Source organism: Lactuca virosa, chromosome 1 (genome assembly GCF_052849685.1).
Source record: "Lactuca virosa cultivar CGN04683 chromosome 1, Lactuca_virosa_CGN04683_v6, whole genome shotgun sequence".
Taxonomy (NCBI): domain Eukaryota; kingdom Viridiplantae; phylum Streptophyta; class Magnoliopsida; order Asterales; family Asteraceae; genus Lactuca; species Lactuca virosa.
Window position 1 is genome coordinate 91,407,181 of NC_136426.1, and position 18,316 is coordinate 91,425,496.

At 35.3% G+C, this 18,316-nt stretch overlaps 1 protein-coding gene and 1 pseudogene across 6 annotated transcripts; one reads left to right on the plus strand and one right to left on the minus strand.

Moving 5' to 3' along the window:
- The first annotated feature begins 4,431 nt into the window (after positions 1 to 4,431).
- On the plus strand, positions 4,432 to 8,798 carry LOC145151164 (Transducin/WD40 repeat-like superfamily protein). 5 transcript variants are annotated; one of them, XM_079075324.1, is made up of 13 exons: positions 4,432 to 4,607; positions 4,746 to 5,700; positions 5,779 to 5,896; positions 5,970 to 6,080; positions 6,167 to 6,753; positions 6,844 to 6,975; positions 7,066 to 7,138; positions 7,256 to 7,295; positions 7,379 to 7,451; positions 7,552 to 7,617; positions 7,694 to 7,768; positions 7,868 to 8,087; positions 8,184 to 8,798. In XM_079075324.1, the coding sequence occupies exons 2-13, from the start codon at positions 5,501 to 5,503 to the stop codon at positions 8,703 to 8,705; spliced, it is 2,217 nt and encodes a 738-aa protein (XP_078931450.1). In that variant the 5' UTR covers positions 4,432 to 4,607; positions 4,746 to 5,500; the 3' UTR covers positions 8,706 to 8,798. The 5 variants fall into 5 exon arrangements, with proteins under 5 accessions (XP_078931450.1, XP_078931451.1, XP_078931452.1 ...); XM_079075325.1 differs by having other exon boundaries at positions 4,965 to 5,700; XM_079075326.1 differs by having other exon boundaries at positions 5,481 to 5,700.
- On the minus strand, positions 8,781 to 11,295 carry LOC145151220 (monodehydroascorbate reductase-like; annotated as a pseudogene). The gene is made up of 8 exons (XR_013731988.1): positions 11,172 to 11,295; positions 10,605 to 10,676; positions 10,389 to 10,440; positions 10,078 to 10,277; positions 9,787 to 10,006; positions 9,422 to 9,668; positions 9,179 to 9,343; positions 8,781 to 9,091 (listed from the first exon to the last, which is right to left on the minus strand). The product of XR_013731988.1 is annotated as a monodehydroascorbate reductase-like (transcript).
- Positions 11,296 to 18,316: the final 7,021 nt, after the last annotated feature.

Genomic DNA, 18,316 nt, shown 5'->3' on the forward strand with positions numbered 1-18,316 from the left:
GTTTTGAAAGTGCTTGGCTTTAGTTCTAATACTCATTTTATTGTATGTGTATGAAGAAGATCTAGGATGTGGGTCAAAAAAACATATCCAAACTATATGTCGTGGATACTAATAGAGGAAAAGGCTGGATGTTGGATTTTTAGCTTTAGATGTTCCACATTATCTATTTTGTACTATATATGTTGCATCAATATGATTTTAAACATGGAGTGAGTTAATTTCTGTTTTGATTTTTATGATGTTGCACTTCCTAAAGTATAGGAAGATGGTATACTTACTTGGATGGGGTAAATGTAATAAGATCTTGCTCCACGCTGGTTGTTGCATATCTCTGGCTATTGTATAATCATTTATGATTACGCATACATTGCTACTGTCGGTACACTGGAACGTTAGAGCGACAAATGAGAAATGTATGGCTCAGGTTGAATCTCAAGATCTCTACTTTTTTTTAATTCAAGTGAACCGTCACCTATATATATATATATATATATATATATATATATATATATATATATATATATATATATATATATATATATATATATATATATATATATATATATATAAGCGTTAATCTAGATCGACGGGTTTTTCGAGTTTTTATTTATTTATTTATTTATTTTTACCAAAATGATGTTCTTTAGGGAAAATATCATTTTAGCCCTACAAACTTTTCACGTTTTTTTTTTTTTTTTTTTTTTAACTTCCCTAATGTTTTCTTTTGTAGTATAAGGAATTAATGTCCTTTTCACCTGTTACTTAAGTCATTTAACGTGGTATAACATGTTTTAATGTTATTGTAGACTCCACAAATCCACATCATCTCCTCTAACATGATGTCATAAGAACATGAGATCGCCACTGTTAATCGAAACATAGATAAGCACCAAAATCAGGGGTAAGATGGGAAAATAACCACCATAAATATCGCAGAGATAAGACTAGTTTATGTTCAACATCATTTTGAATAAACAATTTCTATTCCACATTCATTTTATGATTCAAATGCTTTATTTTGCTCCAGTCTTACATTGAATCACTTCCGGCATGGAAGCCCACTGCCACCACGGCGATGACAATCCCAAATTCAACCTCGATTACTGATTTTGAGCTAAAACCAGATCAACAAAACTCAAATCATCATCAATTAATTCATTTCGAGCAACACCCAAATGATAATATTGTTGATAATCAAATGGGTAATTCACGCTTTGTCACACCCCCAAACCGAGACGGCGAAAACGTTCGGGGATGGAGGACGTCATGTTCAAGTATCACAACAATTGTATAATAGTAATCAAAGCAACCACAACCATTGAATTAATAATATAGTGTTTACATTGAATTTGAATCATACATGATTGACTCCAAAAGTAAATAGCAAAATAAAGACTTGAAGCTACTATGGTCCGCCTTCTGGAAACCCTGTACGTGTACCTGTCTACTAGTGACCTGAGAATACAAGTGGTTTTGAAAAGTGTCAACATTAAAGTTGGTGAGTTCATAAGCATTTGTATTTGGAAAGTATGTTCTTTGAAAACCTTGGTTTGTTCCTCCAGAAAATCCTATATCTTATGATGTAAAGAAATGAAAGTTTTGTTGAATCACACATGTAAAAGCGTTGAATTACAGTTATGTTTGTATGCAAACCTTTTTGAATGTATGCCCTGGTTAAACGTACTTATGGAAAAGTATGTTTTGTACTAAAAAGTAGTAAATTGTACTTGTATTTAGTGATCTTGGTTGTACTTGTACTTAGATTGTAAATTATATCGGTATACATGGTACTAGAAAATAGTGAAGTCCAGTAGTGCCAATAGTAGCGTTTATACTGTAGTAGTGTCTGTAGTATCCACAGTGTCTACAATAGTGCCTGGAATCCACCAGATGTAGTGTAAAATAGTGTACTGTAGTTTGATTAATTATCAAAACGTTTGTATGAAATCCTTTTCCCAATACGTAAACGTATTGTACTAGTAGTGTAGAGAGATTTAATATTAATATAAAATCTTTGAAGTAGTGTTAATCTCGTAAACCTTGTTTATACTATTGTGAGTTTCATATAACAATACTAATATGACATAGTGGCCTCTACGACGTTCTTCAGGTGTCGGTATTTATGACATTTGTCACACCCCATGCATGTCTGTCTAACTGTAGCTAGCAGTTTGGATGTGGGATTGTCAGTCCCGTATAGATCTATACACAAATCTCACGCTCTCCATCCAGGAGACTCTGGTTATAATTTATAGGACTTAAACCTGTACCCTGGTGGGTACCCGAAGTAGTGCCTCACAACCCTGTATTAACTGATTTTACATATAGTGTTATAATGTTCTCTTGTATTAGTAATCGTTTGTATTATCCCGTAGTAGTGCACTTAGTAATATAAAATAATTATACTTAAATAATTATTTTAGTAGTGTGTACTTGTAGTAGTGATCTAGAGTAGTATTCCATAAACTATACCTATTATAGTTTAAATGTATGTTCTGTATGTATTGAAAGTACTTGTAGCTAAACAGTTTGTATAACTCTATGAAACGATAAGAAAGGTACCCTTTTTGCTCAACATGTTACAAAAGGGTTAAAGAGTTGTGTAAATAAAGTTTGTATTTATATATGTATAAAAAATATGCATATAACCCTGTACTTTGAAATAAAAGTATAAAATGTTTGAAGTAGTTTGAAAACACTTCTTAAAATAATTTAAATTAGTTGAAACGACTTGATGTACTTTTAAAACTGTTTGAAATCTTTTGTATGTTAACACAAAATTACTTTGTGTTTTACTTGCATTCCCCCCTTAAAAACGTTTAAAAATAGTGAAAATGTAGGGGTACGAACTCACCTCTAGTGCATATTCGTGTTTGGATAACGTAGCGGTAATGAAACAGATGTGATGATCATCGGGCTAGCGTACGTGCGAATAACGTTATCCTAAAATAATTAAACACGTAATGGTATTTAAATTAGTGAAACCATTAGTTAAAGTGTTAGCAAACACCTGCTTTTGTGTTAGGAATAGTTACCAAGAGTGTTGGAAATGAAGGGAGGGTTTTCGGTTCCAAGGGGTTTGCGGCCGAACACGGGGTTTACGGCCGAACACAGGTTTACAGCCGTAAACGGGTTCCCGATTTAGGGAGTTCTCGGTTGCTTGAAGATTTGAAGATGTTTTTGGTGTTCTTGGTGAAAATATGAAGATTTGAAGGTTTGTTCTTGAAGATATGAATGCTCTTGGGAGGTTCTTGGGGGTAACTTGAGAGAGTTTTCGGGTGAAGAAGGTGAGAAATGAAAAATCTCTCCAGGAAAAACCTTTATATCGGTTGAGTTGCGGCCGGAAATGGGTCCCGTTTACGGCCCTGGGGTCTACGGCCCAGGGGTTTACGACCGTAAATGCGTGGCTGGACGAGTTTGCTGATTTTTCGAGGGAAATCTTGATTTTTCGAGCGTTTTTGGTTCCGAATAATTATATAAATTTTATTTAACGGAACTAAATAAAATTCGAAATTTCATTTAAGAAGGTTGACTTTTATTGACTGGAAAAATATCGGGTTGTCACACGCTTCTTGCCTCTGGCTCGTGATTCAGACTCTTAGACTCTTAGCTTGTCTGATACAATCAAGTCATTTTCCTGATGAGTGCTTCATCAAATCCAGAAAATAATACGTCTTCACATATGTAATTTTATCAAAGCTTTCCTCCGTCGGATTTGCTTTCAAGAACCAAAAGTCGAAGTCAAGATCTGAGGCTTTCTCTTAAATCATTCCAAGATCCGATTCTCTAGAACCACCACCAACAAAAGGAACAAGGTAATACCATCACCACCAACAAAAGGAACAAGGTAATAATAACAACATTATATTCTTTAACGGGTCTGGTTGGTTCGACAACCAGTTCGGTGGGTTTCAAAGAGTGGTGGGTGGGGTGGCGTTGGAGGCGAAAAACGTTTCCGCCATATTTGTCTTTGGTTCGCATCCATCGCCGTCGACACCTTTTTCTACAACCCTTGTTCGGTCTTCGATGTCCGGATTGCCTCCGATTTAGGTAGGTCTTTCGGGTTTTGTATTCCAACACGAATTCAAGGTGAAGAGGAGGAACACAACTACATCTCCAATAAGCATCCTCTGGTTCTTGCCATTGATTAACCTTCATCCTCCATAATCCTCTCAAACATGTAAAAAAAATATTGTGGCACTTATAGTGAAAGGGTAACCGGATTACACCTTCACTTTTCCGATAAGGACGATTTTAAACCATAAATATCGAGTTTAAGTTCTTAGACAAAAAAATATATATTATGTACGTTTTAAATCAAACTTAAAAAGTTTGTGAGGCTAAAATAATTTTTTTTACTAGATTTAAACTTATTTACCAAGTAATTTGTCAATTTACTCTCAAAAATCACGGTACTTTTAACCCAACTCAGCAAAAAGCACTGTGCCCTTCTCTAAAAATCACGTCCAACGCGACTTCATTCATCTCCCACTACACCGACGCCGACGAGTCAACCTCCAGCCACACCGACGCCGGTGAGTCCTCTTCAGCCACACTGATGCCGGCGCTTCACCTCCGGCCACAGGGTTCGATTTTTGACTTTTCAGGTTCGATTTTTCAAGTTTTATCTTCGATTCCGACTTGATTAGGTTTATTGAATACCAAAATTTTGAACTTTCATCTTCAATCTATCTGAATACGGGTTTCTGATTATAACGGATTTCTGTATACAAAATTCTAATCAGGTTTGTTCCTTGATCTTTTAACTTCGTTTTCTTTGCTTGGATCATGAGAATGTGCCTTTGAATGACCTTCTGAAATCGAAGAACGACCTTGGAATACTTCTTATTGCTAAGTTTTGCATCGTTTTTTTTTCTTTCTGAAATTGACATCGTTTTTTTTTGCTGAAATTGGCATTGTTTTTTTTTGCTTGGCTCATGGGAATGTTCCTTCCATACGAAAAGAAAATCAAACAGGGGGTGTTTTAAATTTAGTTTGGTTCATGTATTGTTGAAACGGTTTCACAGCTGAGGATTTGGATTAGTAGTGGAATGGAATCACTCCAGAGTCTATTATGGTGCTTTTGTTTTAGTGAGGCTGTTGATATCAAAAGAAGAAGAAGATGGAATCACATGTCACTATTTGTCCTTTGTTTCTGGAAATTCATATGGATTTTGAACTTTTTAGATAAACAATCTACTGGCTGTAACTTGTATGAGTGATAATAGAAGAAGAAGAAGAAGAAGAAGAAGAAGATGAAATCTAGCTAGCATTCAGAGTTAGAATAAAAGAAACAGCAGCATAACTGTGCTTGACCAGAACTCGTTGCAAATTATGCATAATTGTGATTATGCGTGTTGTATGCCTTTATGTAATGAGATAAAAAAACATGGTAGAATGGTGGTTATACTGTAATAGGACAATGCATCCATTGAGATGAAATTCTTGTAACTTGTATGTTTATATTGTATACTGTATAGGCATTTACGCATGATAACAAATGGAGTTTCCAAGATCTAATAATCTTCAAGTAGTTTCTGTGGGGAATGATGATGATGATCCAGAAATTTTGGTTTCCAAATTCGATTCTTCAGTTGACAATCACTTTCAAGCCATGGATAAAATTGCTAATCTCTCTGGAGAATCAGAGTTCCAATATCCACAAATTCAACGTTTCTCTTCTTCCATTACTTTCTTAAGGTCTGATTAAAAGTTTTAAGTATTTGTAAAGTGATTTTGTCAATTTTTTTACCAAACTATATATCTTTTAATCTACAGAGAATGGAGAAATTTCTGTTATCAACCTCGAGCTATTAAGTTTGCTTGTGAAAGCAATGAGAAAAACGTCACACCTCAAATCAAGTTGCCTCAGTTTTCTTCAGCACTTGTTCCTAAGGTACATATAACACAAAAGTTTCATTTTTAAAGTATGTATTTTAGTAGAGCTTAAAATCTTGACACTAATACAGGACACTTCAGATGGAAACAAAGATTTTGTTATGCATGTTGGAGGCCATGTTTGGGCTTTAGATTGGTGTCCCATACTTCACCAAAATTCCAACACTGACATTAACGTTGAGGTACTTATTGTTGATCATTATTATGTTTTAGAATAAATAAACATAATCTTATTTATTATTTTGTTAAAATTAAAATTGCATTCTAGTTTATTGCTGTTGCTGCTCATCCACCAGAGTCTTCATATCATAAAATTGGTGCTCCACTTACTGGAAGAGGTCTTATTCAAATATGGTGTTTGTTGAATGCATATACAAAAGAACAAGATATGATTCCTTTGGTCAAAGTCAAACCAAAAAGGAATGAAGAAACAAATCTTGAAACCAATCAACCAAAGAAGCCAAGAGGGAGACCAAGAAAGAAAGCTTCTGAAACTGTTCCTGTTTCTAATACTGACTCATATCCACAGCCTCTTGCTATTGAATTCCCTCAACACTCAAAAAAGTTGGTTGATATTGACAAAATTACCCCTGAAACTGTCCCTCAACAGTCACCAAAGTTGCTTGCTATTGAGAATCATCATCATCATCATCATCATCATCATCATCATACCCCTGAAAGTGTTTCAAATAGTAACTCAGTTTCTAAAGATATTGCTTTGCCTAGACTTGTGATGGGATTGGCTCACAATGGAAAAGTTGCATGGGATGTGAAATGGAGACCCGATTCTCATGATATTTCTAGTTACAGAATGGGGTTCCTTGCTATTTTGCTTGGGAATGGAGCTCTTGAAGTGTATGCTTTATTTTTATATATTAATTAATTAATATGCTATTATAAGTTTTATAATTTTTTTTAAATTTTTTGATACTTTTGGTATTATAGGTGGGAGGTACCTGTTCTTAGTGCAACTAAGGCTTTATTTTCTTCTTGTCAAAAGGAAGGTACTGATCCTCGCTTCCTTAAGTTGAAGCCAGTTTTCATGTGTTCAAAGTTGAAGTGTGGAGATAGACAAAGGTTAATTGTTAATACCTACCTCTTAATGAGAGTAAAGCACTTTGTATTATTAGTAAAAAAAAAATGTAAATATATTATTCTCTTATACAGTATTCCCTTAACATTGGAGTGGTCAACATCTGCCCCTCATGATCTCATTCTAGCTGGTTGTCATGATGGAGTGGTAAATTCAAATTCAACACTCACCCTACATTTTTTTGCTCCTCATTTTATATATTTACAATCTCCTTTTTTATTCAAAGTATAATTCATAATTTCATACCATTCTCTATATGTTCAGGTTGCCCTGTGGAAGTTCTCTACTAATGATCCATCCATAGGTACTTTGTTATATTTTAACTTTCTATTTTCTAAATTCTAGCATATTCTTTTTTTTAAAATTAAATTTTTTTTTTGTTTACAGATACCAAACCATTGCTTTGCTTCAGTGCAGATACTGTTCCTATAAGAGCACTTAAATGGGCACCACTGCCCAGGTCAGTATAAACTGTATAATCATGTTATTTTTATTTAAAAAAAATGCACCAAGTTAGTGTATAAATATTTGCTCATTAAAACTATTGTTAATATATGTAGTGATCCTGAGAGTGCAAACATAATCGCTACTTCCGGACATAAAGGTGTTAGATTTTGGGACATTCGGTAAGTATATTCAAAATCTTCAATGCAAATTTTCAATATTATATTATATATAATAATGTTTAATTTTTTTTTTCAGTGATCCATATCACCCTCTTTGGGATATACCTCTTCAGAAGATTACATACAGTTTGGATTGGCATCCAGACCCAAGGTATCCATATCACTATCATACTAACCAGTAACCACACTTTCTATTTTTCATTCTTTTAAAAATTACACTTGCTATTTTACTATTTATCATTGCTTGTAGATGTGTCATTTTATCATCCGATGATGGAGAAATAAAGATAATTAACTTATCAAAAGCTGTATCTGACACCCCTGTTACTGGTACACCAACCGTAAAAACTCAACACCATGGATCACATAGTTATTACTGTTCATCATCTTCAATTTGGTGTGTTCATGTCTCAAGACTAACAGACATGGTTGCATATTGCTGTTCAGATGGCAAAGTTATTCATTTTCAGGTGTGTATAAAATATATTATATAATATTAAATTAATAAATGAAAATACGTTTTAGTAAATCCTAAAATGACACTAACTTTACTTGCACATGATCAGCTTACAACAAAATCAGTGGAAAGAGACCCTAACAGAAACCGAGAACCTCATTATCTCTGTGGTTCTGTAACCAAGGAAGAAGAAAAGTCAACACTTACTGTGTTGACCCCTTCACCAAATATCCCATTCCCAATGAAGAAATCATCAAACGAATGGGGGGATACACCAAGATCAAAACGTGGGTTTGTATCAATATCGAATCAAGAAAAAAGAGCCAAAGAGTATATCTCAAAGGAAAATCCAAAAAACAAAAACAAAAGTAGCCAAGCATTAGTATGCATTGATGACGTGGCCAACAATGTAAAAGACCATATGGCCCACAAAGAGGAGGATGAGAGAGAAACACTTCCTCCCAAGATCGTTGCAATGCATCGTGTTAGATGGAACATGAACAAAGGTAGCGAGAGATGGCTCTGCTACGGGGGCGCTGCAGGAATTTTACGTTGTCAAGAAATTAATTTATTGGGAAATAAAAAGGGAAAAAGAAAAACGTTACATGATTTATCTTTATCTACTATCTAGACTTCTAGAGTCTAAGTCTAATGATAGAATAATATTGTAATGTTATTTATTTTAAATGAATGAAAAAATGATATCTCATATCTTACATGCAAACTGGACACCTTCAGTAGCAAGTGAGTCAGGAGTAGGGGCTGTAGGTTGCTTTTTTGCAACGTTACTAATTGCTTTATTCTCTTCTGGGGTACCACCTTCTAGAAACGCGTCCACCACTTTACCATCATCCTTAATCCAATATGTTCCAAACTTAGGTTTCTCAGAAGCTGGATCACGGTTACCATAAATAACAGCTTCACCAACGTTGTCTCCAAAAAACTGCCATGATAGATCAAATGAACGCGAGTAGAATATGGTAAATACTCATACGCCCCAATCTCCTTTCCTTGCTCCTTTGCAAAAATAGCCAAAGAATTGATAAAAACAAAATGACAAAATGTAATAATACAAGTGTTGCTGACGTGTCAATTGATACAAACAAAATGTAATAAAAGTATTATCACCTTAACAGCTTGTTCTGCGGATTTGCGGGAATGGTCAACATGTTCAACTCTTCTGATATCTCCATACATTTTCATGGGAAAAGTAGCAACATCACCTATCGCGTATACATTATCAACACTAGTTTTGAAGAATGCATCAGTCTGGAAAACAAAGAATATGGCTTTTACTTTTTGCAGAAATATGTCACATCTGATATATATAAAAAAAAAAAAAAATACCTTGATTCCACCTTTATCCTCTTCGAGTTGTCCTGTGAATAGATTAATTAGAGGCTTTGCTCCAACACCAACAACCACAATATCTGCTTCCATTACCCGATCATTTTTTAGTTTCACTTCTTTTACTTCTCCTTTTTCATTACTTACAAATCCAGCAGCAGCTGTTCCTTTGATGATATTCACTCCTTTTTTTTTGTATAATACACCTCGTAGAAAGCCGCCAGGTCAGCAGTGAATAAACGAGGCACTGTAAATGATAACATTTGTCAATTGTCATCATCAATAAAAATGTATATATTTGCATGTAGTTTCCAATTATTAGAAAGATGTAAAATTATTCTAGAAAGAATAGCATTTCAACTTACTACACCATGGATCGGGATAGACCATGCTAACATCAAAGTTGTTTATTTTTAAAGCTGCACTAAGCTCAAGCCCAATGTATCCTCCACCAACAACAAGAGCTTTTCCATTTTTCTTAATTTTGATTGCTTCCACAAGTTTATCAGCATCTGCAATTTCTCTCAAGTAAAAGATGTTCTTGGCATCAGCTCCTTGTATACCAAAGTTCTCCAGTCTGAAAACCTAACAAGAAACTTTTATAAATGTAGAGCCAAACTTTTTGTTAAATAGTAATAAAAGGATTCAGAGGTTACTGTGGAGCCAGTGGCAATGATCAAAACTTCATATTTGAAGGTGTCACCAGCTGCACTTTTGAGAGTTTTTGAAGGTAGATCTGCTTTGATTATCTCTGTGCTAAGGATCAAAGTTATGCCCTTTTCTTTATACCACTCAGGTGCTAGTCTTTCTCCTCCACTACCAACACAGACATGAAACCCTGGAAGCCTTGCAGTTCCTGAAGAATATAATATGATAAGAAATTAACAAAAACTTATTATATCATAACAAAAAAAATCAAATTCATGATTAACACAGAAACTAACTGGAAATTAGCCAAATAGGTTACCTTCTGGGAACAGATATACCTTGCTTAATGCAGGGCGTTCATAAGGAGCCACCTAGAAAATTGAAGTGTGTAGGTTAGCAACTTAGCATCAGAGTATAAATAGTTTAATATAGCTAATTTGGTTACTTAAATTTGATGAGAAAAGGAGAAACGACATTTTGCTTGTAACTCAAGCAACTATATGAGTAAAAGAGTTGGACAAATTGAAAAGCATACCGCCTCTTTAGAGATGATTGCTAGTTCGTTAGCCTTTACTCCTTGCTTTTCAAACTCTCTGGCAGCATAGCCCTGTACGTATGCCAAACAATTTTGAACTAAATCAATACAATTAGTTATTGATTTGTATTAACGAGAGCTTGAAATTGAAAACCTATGATATTGTTGAACGATTAATGCCAATATTATTACATTTGAAGGTCATCAGATCACTAGGAAAGTGTATTCGTTGGGAAAACGAAGATGTCGTGTGAGCCCTAAAGTGAGATTTTATCTGATTTTGGATCGATGAAATTGTATAATCAAACAAAACAATCAAGGAACACTTGAATATGTATTAATCGTATTGAACCGAGATAGCAATTCGATGACATAAACAACATTACGATTTGGAAATGTCAAAAATTAAGATCCATGTTATGTTCGCCTATACAATCTGATAAACAACTCTGGAAATCACTCGATCAGAAAATGCTATAATCGTAACATTACGTGCAATTGAGGAGCCATAGCATTGTAAATGAATAAAACAGAAAGGGAAATGTTCTTAGATTGATTAATACTCACAGCTGATACACCACCGCCGACGATGATGTATTTGAAAGACTTCTCCGCCATTAGTGATGATGCACTTCCTTCCTATCAATGATCGAGTGAATGATAAATAGAGCGAGGCAGCGAGTGTATGTGTGTGAAAATTATGAAGGCATCTTTGGACAAAGGCATATATTGATATATACAAGGGTGTCCGAGTATTATGCTGCATGATCAAACGGAAACACGTAACCACTACTTTCAGTTTAGACGTGCTTCAAATAATTACATTATTACGTATTACTATTTTAGTAATTTAATTTTTGCAATTATATTTAATCGACTAAATTAACTAAAAGCGTTTTGGCTTTTAAGGTTTAATGAAATATTGAAATTTACATCCAGTTTGGTTTTTGTTACATAACTTAGATTGTCGATTATATTTTATTTTGTTTCATTTGGTTGCGAGTTCAAATTACTACATCATTAAGGTCTAAGAAACAGGATCATTAAGGTGTAAGAAATAGGATGATAAATATTTAAAATCAACAATTCTACTTTTTTGTTCTTTTTTATTTTGTCATTTCCTACAATTTATCTAGATCTTTTAATCTAGAATTATATTATTAAGAGTAAATAACATGAATCGTTCCCGTGTGGGTGCTAAAAAACACGTTCAGTATCATATTTTTAAAAACAAACTTGGACCATATTCGTTTGGTTAAAAGTTGCACATGTCATCCTTTGTTAATTTAAATTTGCATGTTTCATCTTTGCAAGTAGGGCTGTAAACGAACTGAACGTTCGGCGAACTATTCGTGAACCGTTTGGCGGGAAATTCGTTTATGTTCGTTTATTTAATACATGAACGAATATGAACACAAATTATCGTTCGTTTGGTTAAACGAACGAACATGAACAGTTGTCTCATTCGTTTAATTATGTTCGTGAACGTTCGTTTATGTTGTTCGTTTACGTTCATTTATGTTCATTCATTTAAGTTTCTTTTATGTTCATATATGTTCAATTGTGTTTGATTATAGTACTGTATTATATGTTCGTTTATGTTCATATATGTTTATTTATCTATGTTCGTTTGTTTATGTTCATTTAACATGTTCACGAACATAAACGAACAAACATGAACAATGTAATTTTTTAAATGAACGAACATCAACAAGAAAACTTGTTCGTTTATTCGTTCGTGTTCGTTCATTTGTTTGGCTAACTTAAATGAACGAACATGAACAAGTCATTGTTTGTGTTTGTTCGGTTTGTTTACAGCCCTACTTGGAAGATATGAAATGACGATTCTATCATTTTTATTCTTTTTTTGTTTTATTTTATTTTTCTTACAATTATTCATAACATACAAAATAAAATAAAAAAACCTCACCCACCCATCTTATCCTAACCCTTCCCTTCTAAACCTTCTTTCCCACTAAATTCTTTGACATAGGACCATCAACACCGTCGACAACCATTAACCACCACCTCTTTTTCTCTCAGAAACACCATCGACGACCCATTATTCCCTCGTTCTTCATCCCAGTGGTCCTTAAGCCAACAACGAACCATTCTATCTCCACCTTGCATCATCACCATTCCACCATAAACGAACACAAACCCTTATTTTCCATGAGTCATCCTTCATCCATAAAAAATATCACACAACCACCGACATCACTAAAGCCATCTCCCAAAACCTATACCAAAATCACCATTCTCCATATCTAAACCATAAAAAAACGGAGACCTTCATCCTCACCCATAATTCATTACCACCTTAACCACCCTTATACCCATCCACCAACAACCATCGTCAACACCTACACATACCTACCATCAGCACCTTTTCTTGTAATCACCTCCAACCACAACCTTAACCATCGCAACCCTACCTAGCCAACACCTTTATGCAAATCAATGATCACACAAACAAAAAAATGAAAAAGAAAATCTCATGTTCATCGATTTCTTACCCCCTAACCTCCAATCCTTTGTCTTCTTCACTTCACTAAGATAAACAACGCATAAATTAGATATGGGTGTTTCATTATTGATCTATAGCAAAGCAGAAACGGGAATGTGAGGGGTGTGTTCGATTGAGAGCGAGATACTTGGGTGATTACTCGATTAAAGAAAGAAAAGAAGGAGAGGTTGCAATTATTTTCTTGTTGGTGGTTGTCAATTGAAGCGAGAACAATAAGAAGGAAACACATATGGTGATCTATTAGAGGGAGAAGAAGAAGACAATATTTGTGTTGAGACTTGTTGTAGGGATAAACATGCACACGACCTGATCATTTTCTTATTTTGGATTGTTTGGTCTCGCCATAGAGTTAGGGTTTTCGGTGGTTATTAGGAGTGGGTGAGAAAAAGGGAGACGAAAGGAAACTAGAGAAAGGGAAGGGAGAGGGGTGGGTTTGTGGATATATATATATATATATATATATATATATATATATATATATATATATATATATATATATATATATGTGTGTGTGTGTGTGTGTGTGTGTGTGTGTGTGATCTATTAGAGGGAGAAGAAGAAGACGGTATTTGTGTTGAGACTTGTTGTAGGGATAAACATGCACACGACCTGATCATTTTCTTATTTTGGATTGTTTGGTCTCGCCATAGAGTTAGGGTTTTCGGTGGTTATTGGGAGTGGGTGAGAAAAAGGGAGACAAAAGGAAACTAGAGAAAGGGAAGGGAGAGGGGTGGGTTTGTGGATATATATATATATATATATTAAACTTAAAACGATAAACAAATAAAAGAAAAATAAAAAGAATTTATTAAGGGGAAAATATTCTTTTTATGTCAGGAGGAGGGATGAAGTGTGCAAGTTTTTTACAAACAAAAGATGGTCCGAGTTAATTTTTTTAAAATAGGAACTCAACATGTTTTTTGGAACCTGCACGAGAGACGATTCGTGTAATTTACACTATTATAACTAATGGGATGGCTCGCGATTAATTAATCATATTTTATACATAATATTTTGTAATGATTTCTTACGTTGGGTCCATTTCGGTAATTTGCTTTGAAACACGTGGACTATATTGGTAAATTCGCTAATAGACAAGGACCTATTTTGTACTTTTTTTTGGACCATTTTGGTTATTTCCCTATTAGGCGGGGACTATTTCTCTATATGGATGAGCATGAGATGGAACCGATACCAAATCAAGAATCTTGAATACCATAATGGGTGGAAGAAACAATACCGTGTACAAATTGAACTAACATTACCGATACCAGTACCAATTTTCGGTACTAGCATCGATCCGATGGCAAGAGTATCGAGTATTGTCCCATATGTTTGAATTAGGTAGTGGTTACGGTATGATACCGGTACGAGATCAGAATTTGGTACTAACTATGCATCCCTATTTCTCTATAATGTTGTGAAACATATGAACCATTTCTATAATTTTTTGAATCTTAAGAACCATTTATGCACTTTTCTAAAACAAAGGGACAATTTCTATAAATTTTCTATTAAGCAATAACCAATTCTAAAATCTAGTAGACACATAAGAACTATTTCTTTTAATTTGCTATGAGGTAAGGACGATATTTGTAATTTTATAAGACATATGGACCATTTATGCAATACTTCTATTAAGCATGGATCACTTATACAATTATAAACGTTTTCCTAAATCTGCCTCATAGTTAGTTATATTTTTATAATTAAAATATATCAAAAATAAAAACAAAAATCAACTCACATGTTAAAAATACAAACCGAAAAACAACCACACAAATCACCACCCATCTTTTATCCCTAGTTCGGACCATCTTTGGCAAAGAATGAATGAACTTACTTGGTGTTGGTAACTTTGATGAAGACGGTGTAATTTTGATTATTTTCACTTCCCATAAAAGATGCTTCATTGAGTTCTTGATAGATAAATAATTAAACACATGATCATTGTGTTATAAGGAAAACTAGAATCTAAAGGCAAACACTGATCCATAACCCTCTCCTACATTTCTTCCAAATACGTGTTTAATGCTCATTATAGCATCTTATGAGTAAGTTATACAACACCACATATTCAAGTTATTGATAAATGACATATCCATCATCATGTTTTGGTATGGGATATAATTTGTACCAACATGAAATAAATATTTACAAGATAGTTTGAAGGCCAAAATTGTTAGGTTAATTTTCCACATTCTCTCACTTGTGCTGAAACATCCCAAAAATACAGTCCAAAAATTTCATTTTTAAATCATTAATAAAACCATAAATATCAAAAGTTATAAATCATGTATCTTAAGAATCTCATAACATCTATTAATATATCAAAATCATATGTCAAAACATCAGAGTGAATCCTCCTAGGCTAAAAGTTGTGGTGTGTGTCATGCAGTCATCCGGACCTCTTCCCCTTACTAGCGGAAGTACCTGAAACCAAAACTGAAAACTGTAAGCACGAAGCTTAGTGAGTCTCCCCAAACTACCACATACCATACACATAATCACATAATCGCATATAACATACATTGGTCCCCGCCTTGCTACATCGGGCGCTGGCCGGCATCGGCTTGTCCGGCATCGGGCCCTGCTTGGCATCAGACCGCATCTGGCATCGGGTCTCGCCCGACATCGAGCAAAGCTCGGCATACATATGAGCATAACTACTAGTACACATAACATAAGCATAACCACTTAACTATAGACATATACACATTCCTCGGGCCCCGCCCGACATCGGACCGAAATCTGGAAACATACAAACATTCCTCGGGAACCGCCCCGACATCGGACCGTAGTCGAGAATCATACAAACACATACACATACAAGAATCACAAAGACATCAAGCATACTGACATTCTTCGGGTACCGTCCCGGCATCAGATCGAAATTCGGAAAAACATATAAACCTACATCGGGCCCCGCCCGACATCGGACCTTAATCCGGAACATACTATCATACATAAACAAGCCGGCCTTGGTGCCTTCGACCCGTTCCTACTGGAGGAAAACTCACCTCATAAGCTAGCTGTGAAGTCTTGCGTGAGAAATCTCTGACAGCTACTCTAACGACTCCCCGACTATCAGTATCACAATAACACTTAGTCAAAATCTGATAATCCTTCTTAAGGTAAAATGACCGTTTTACTCCTATTCAAAGTCAACACTCTACTTAAATTCAACATCATGGGTTGACCCAACTCGCTGATTTGACTCATCAACTCACCGAGTTCTATGAATCAAAAACCCTGAAATCGCGATCCAACGCATCGAGTCATCCCCTCGACTCGTTGAGTTCCCTGGCTACTCATAGTTGCGATTTGGCAAATCAACTCGTCGAGTCCCTTCACAGACTCGCTGAGTTCTACCTTATACAACATCGGGACAAAACGACTCAACTCGTCGAGTCCCTCTCTGGAATCGCCGAGTTCCTTAGTCTATTTGGGCCATCTTAAAAGATTAAGCCCCTACTCTTCAAATCTAAGCTCCATACTTCATCTACATACTGGAAATGCCCTTTTAAGGGTAAAGTTTCCAACTTTACTCGCTAATAGTCCTTCTTAAAGGGTTTAGCTAAACCCTAGTTCTCTTAGGACATAGATCTTGGTCCAAAAGCCATAATACTCCAAACTCAAGCATACTAACATAGATGTAGGTCTTAGACATCATTTGAACACATAAAGCTCCTAACTTTCCTTTCATGCATGGCCTTTTGGGGCATAAAAGGCCATAATAACACCTTAAAGCTTGCATGGGGCTTCCATGGTCATAAAGTTTGCACCTTTATGCCATGAAACCCCTTCGAGACCCCAGATCTGAAAGGTAGATCACTTGGGACGTCCACATCCTAAGGACTAAGCTTCTTGGACCAAAAACCCCATGAAATGATAAGAAGGAGATCTAATAAGCTACTAAGCAAGGTTGAGGCTTGCTTACCAGAAAATGAAGAGGATGAGATGTTGCTTATGGATCTACAATCTTCTCCTGGAATCCTCTAGCTTCTTCTTCTTCTACAAGATTCAAATCACACAAAGTTCACTCAAAAATGGCTCACGAGCTCACACAAGGCTCTAGGGTTTCGTGGATTAGGTTTTGGGACTTGGAGGCTGGAAATGAGGCCATAAAGTGGGGATTAAGATGCTTAAATAGGGTGCAAAACCTCGAAATTAGGGTTTCATCCTGACAGCCCTACTTGTCGAGTCGAGGCTTCTCAACTCGTCGAGTAGGAGACTTAAATCTGTTGAGAGAAAAACTTTGAGACACACTTGAACAAACGTTAGAACAAGTATATTGCGGAATAGTTAATCTCGAAGGATCTAAAAGCTCAACAATAATATAAGTTAAAGTTAGATAGTTAGAGAGTTAGTTGCGGAAAAGTAAAGAAATGGAAATGACAACAATTGTTATATCAAGTATACACATAAGTTGATTCATAACGAGGAATGCATTCAAGCCAAGTTAATAAGTGAGATCAAACTTAGTGATTAAGTCACAAGAGACTTGCTCCGAAGAGAGATTGTAATCAGTTATATTCTAGTAAGATTTGAGAGTAAGAAGAGATGCGTGATTTAGATAGAGAGATAGAAAAGATAACTTCAGAGATGTGTATTCAGAATGATAGATCCGTAATGAATACAAGAGAATGAGCTCTATTTATAGAGACTCAAGGAGTTACATTAGATTCACTCTCTAAGAGTAGCCATGCAAGGCATACTGGACAATAGAGAGAATTACAGTAAGACAAAATAAACTAAGTAACAAAGAGTGACTGCGGTTGGCTTTGACGACTTCGGATGCTGAAGAGGGAGCTTGACTGCGGTAGCTTGTTGGCTGCGGTAGCTGAAGTTCAAGAGGGTCACTTTTCATGATTCAACAATTTCCCCCTAAGTGACCTCTTTAACTTTTGTTCAGCTATCAAGTTTAAGAAACTTGATCAGGATCCACCAAAACTTCCTGACGTTTTCCAACCAAGTGATTCTCCTTAAAATCTCGAACTTGACTTCGGCAGTTGTATGCTTTGAGCTTTCGACTGCGGTTCGGCAGATTTCAAGTTGCTTCCTGGTGAGGCGATTCATGGCAGTCATAGGAATAAAGTATTTGACTTTATCGGTCTTCCTTTTGAAAATGACTCCGAGTTCAGGGAAGATGGTTGCACCTAAGGATCTTTCTTGATAACCTTCG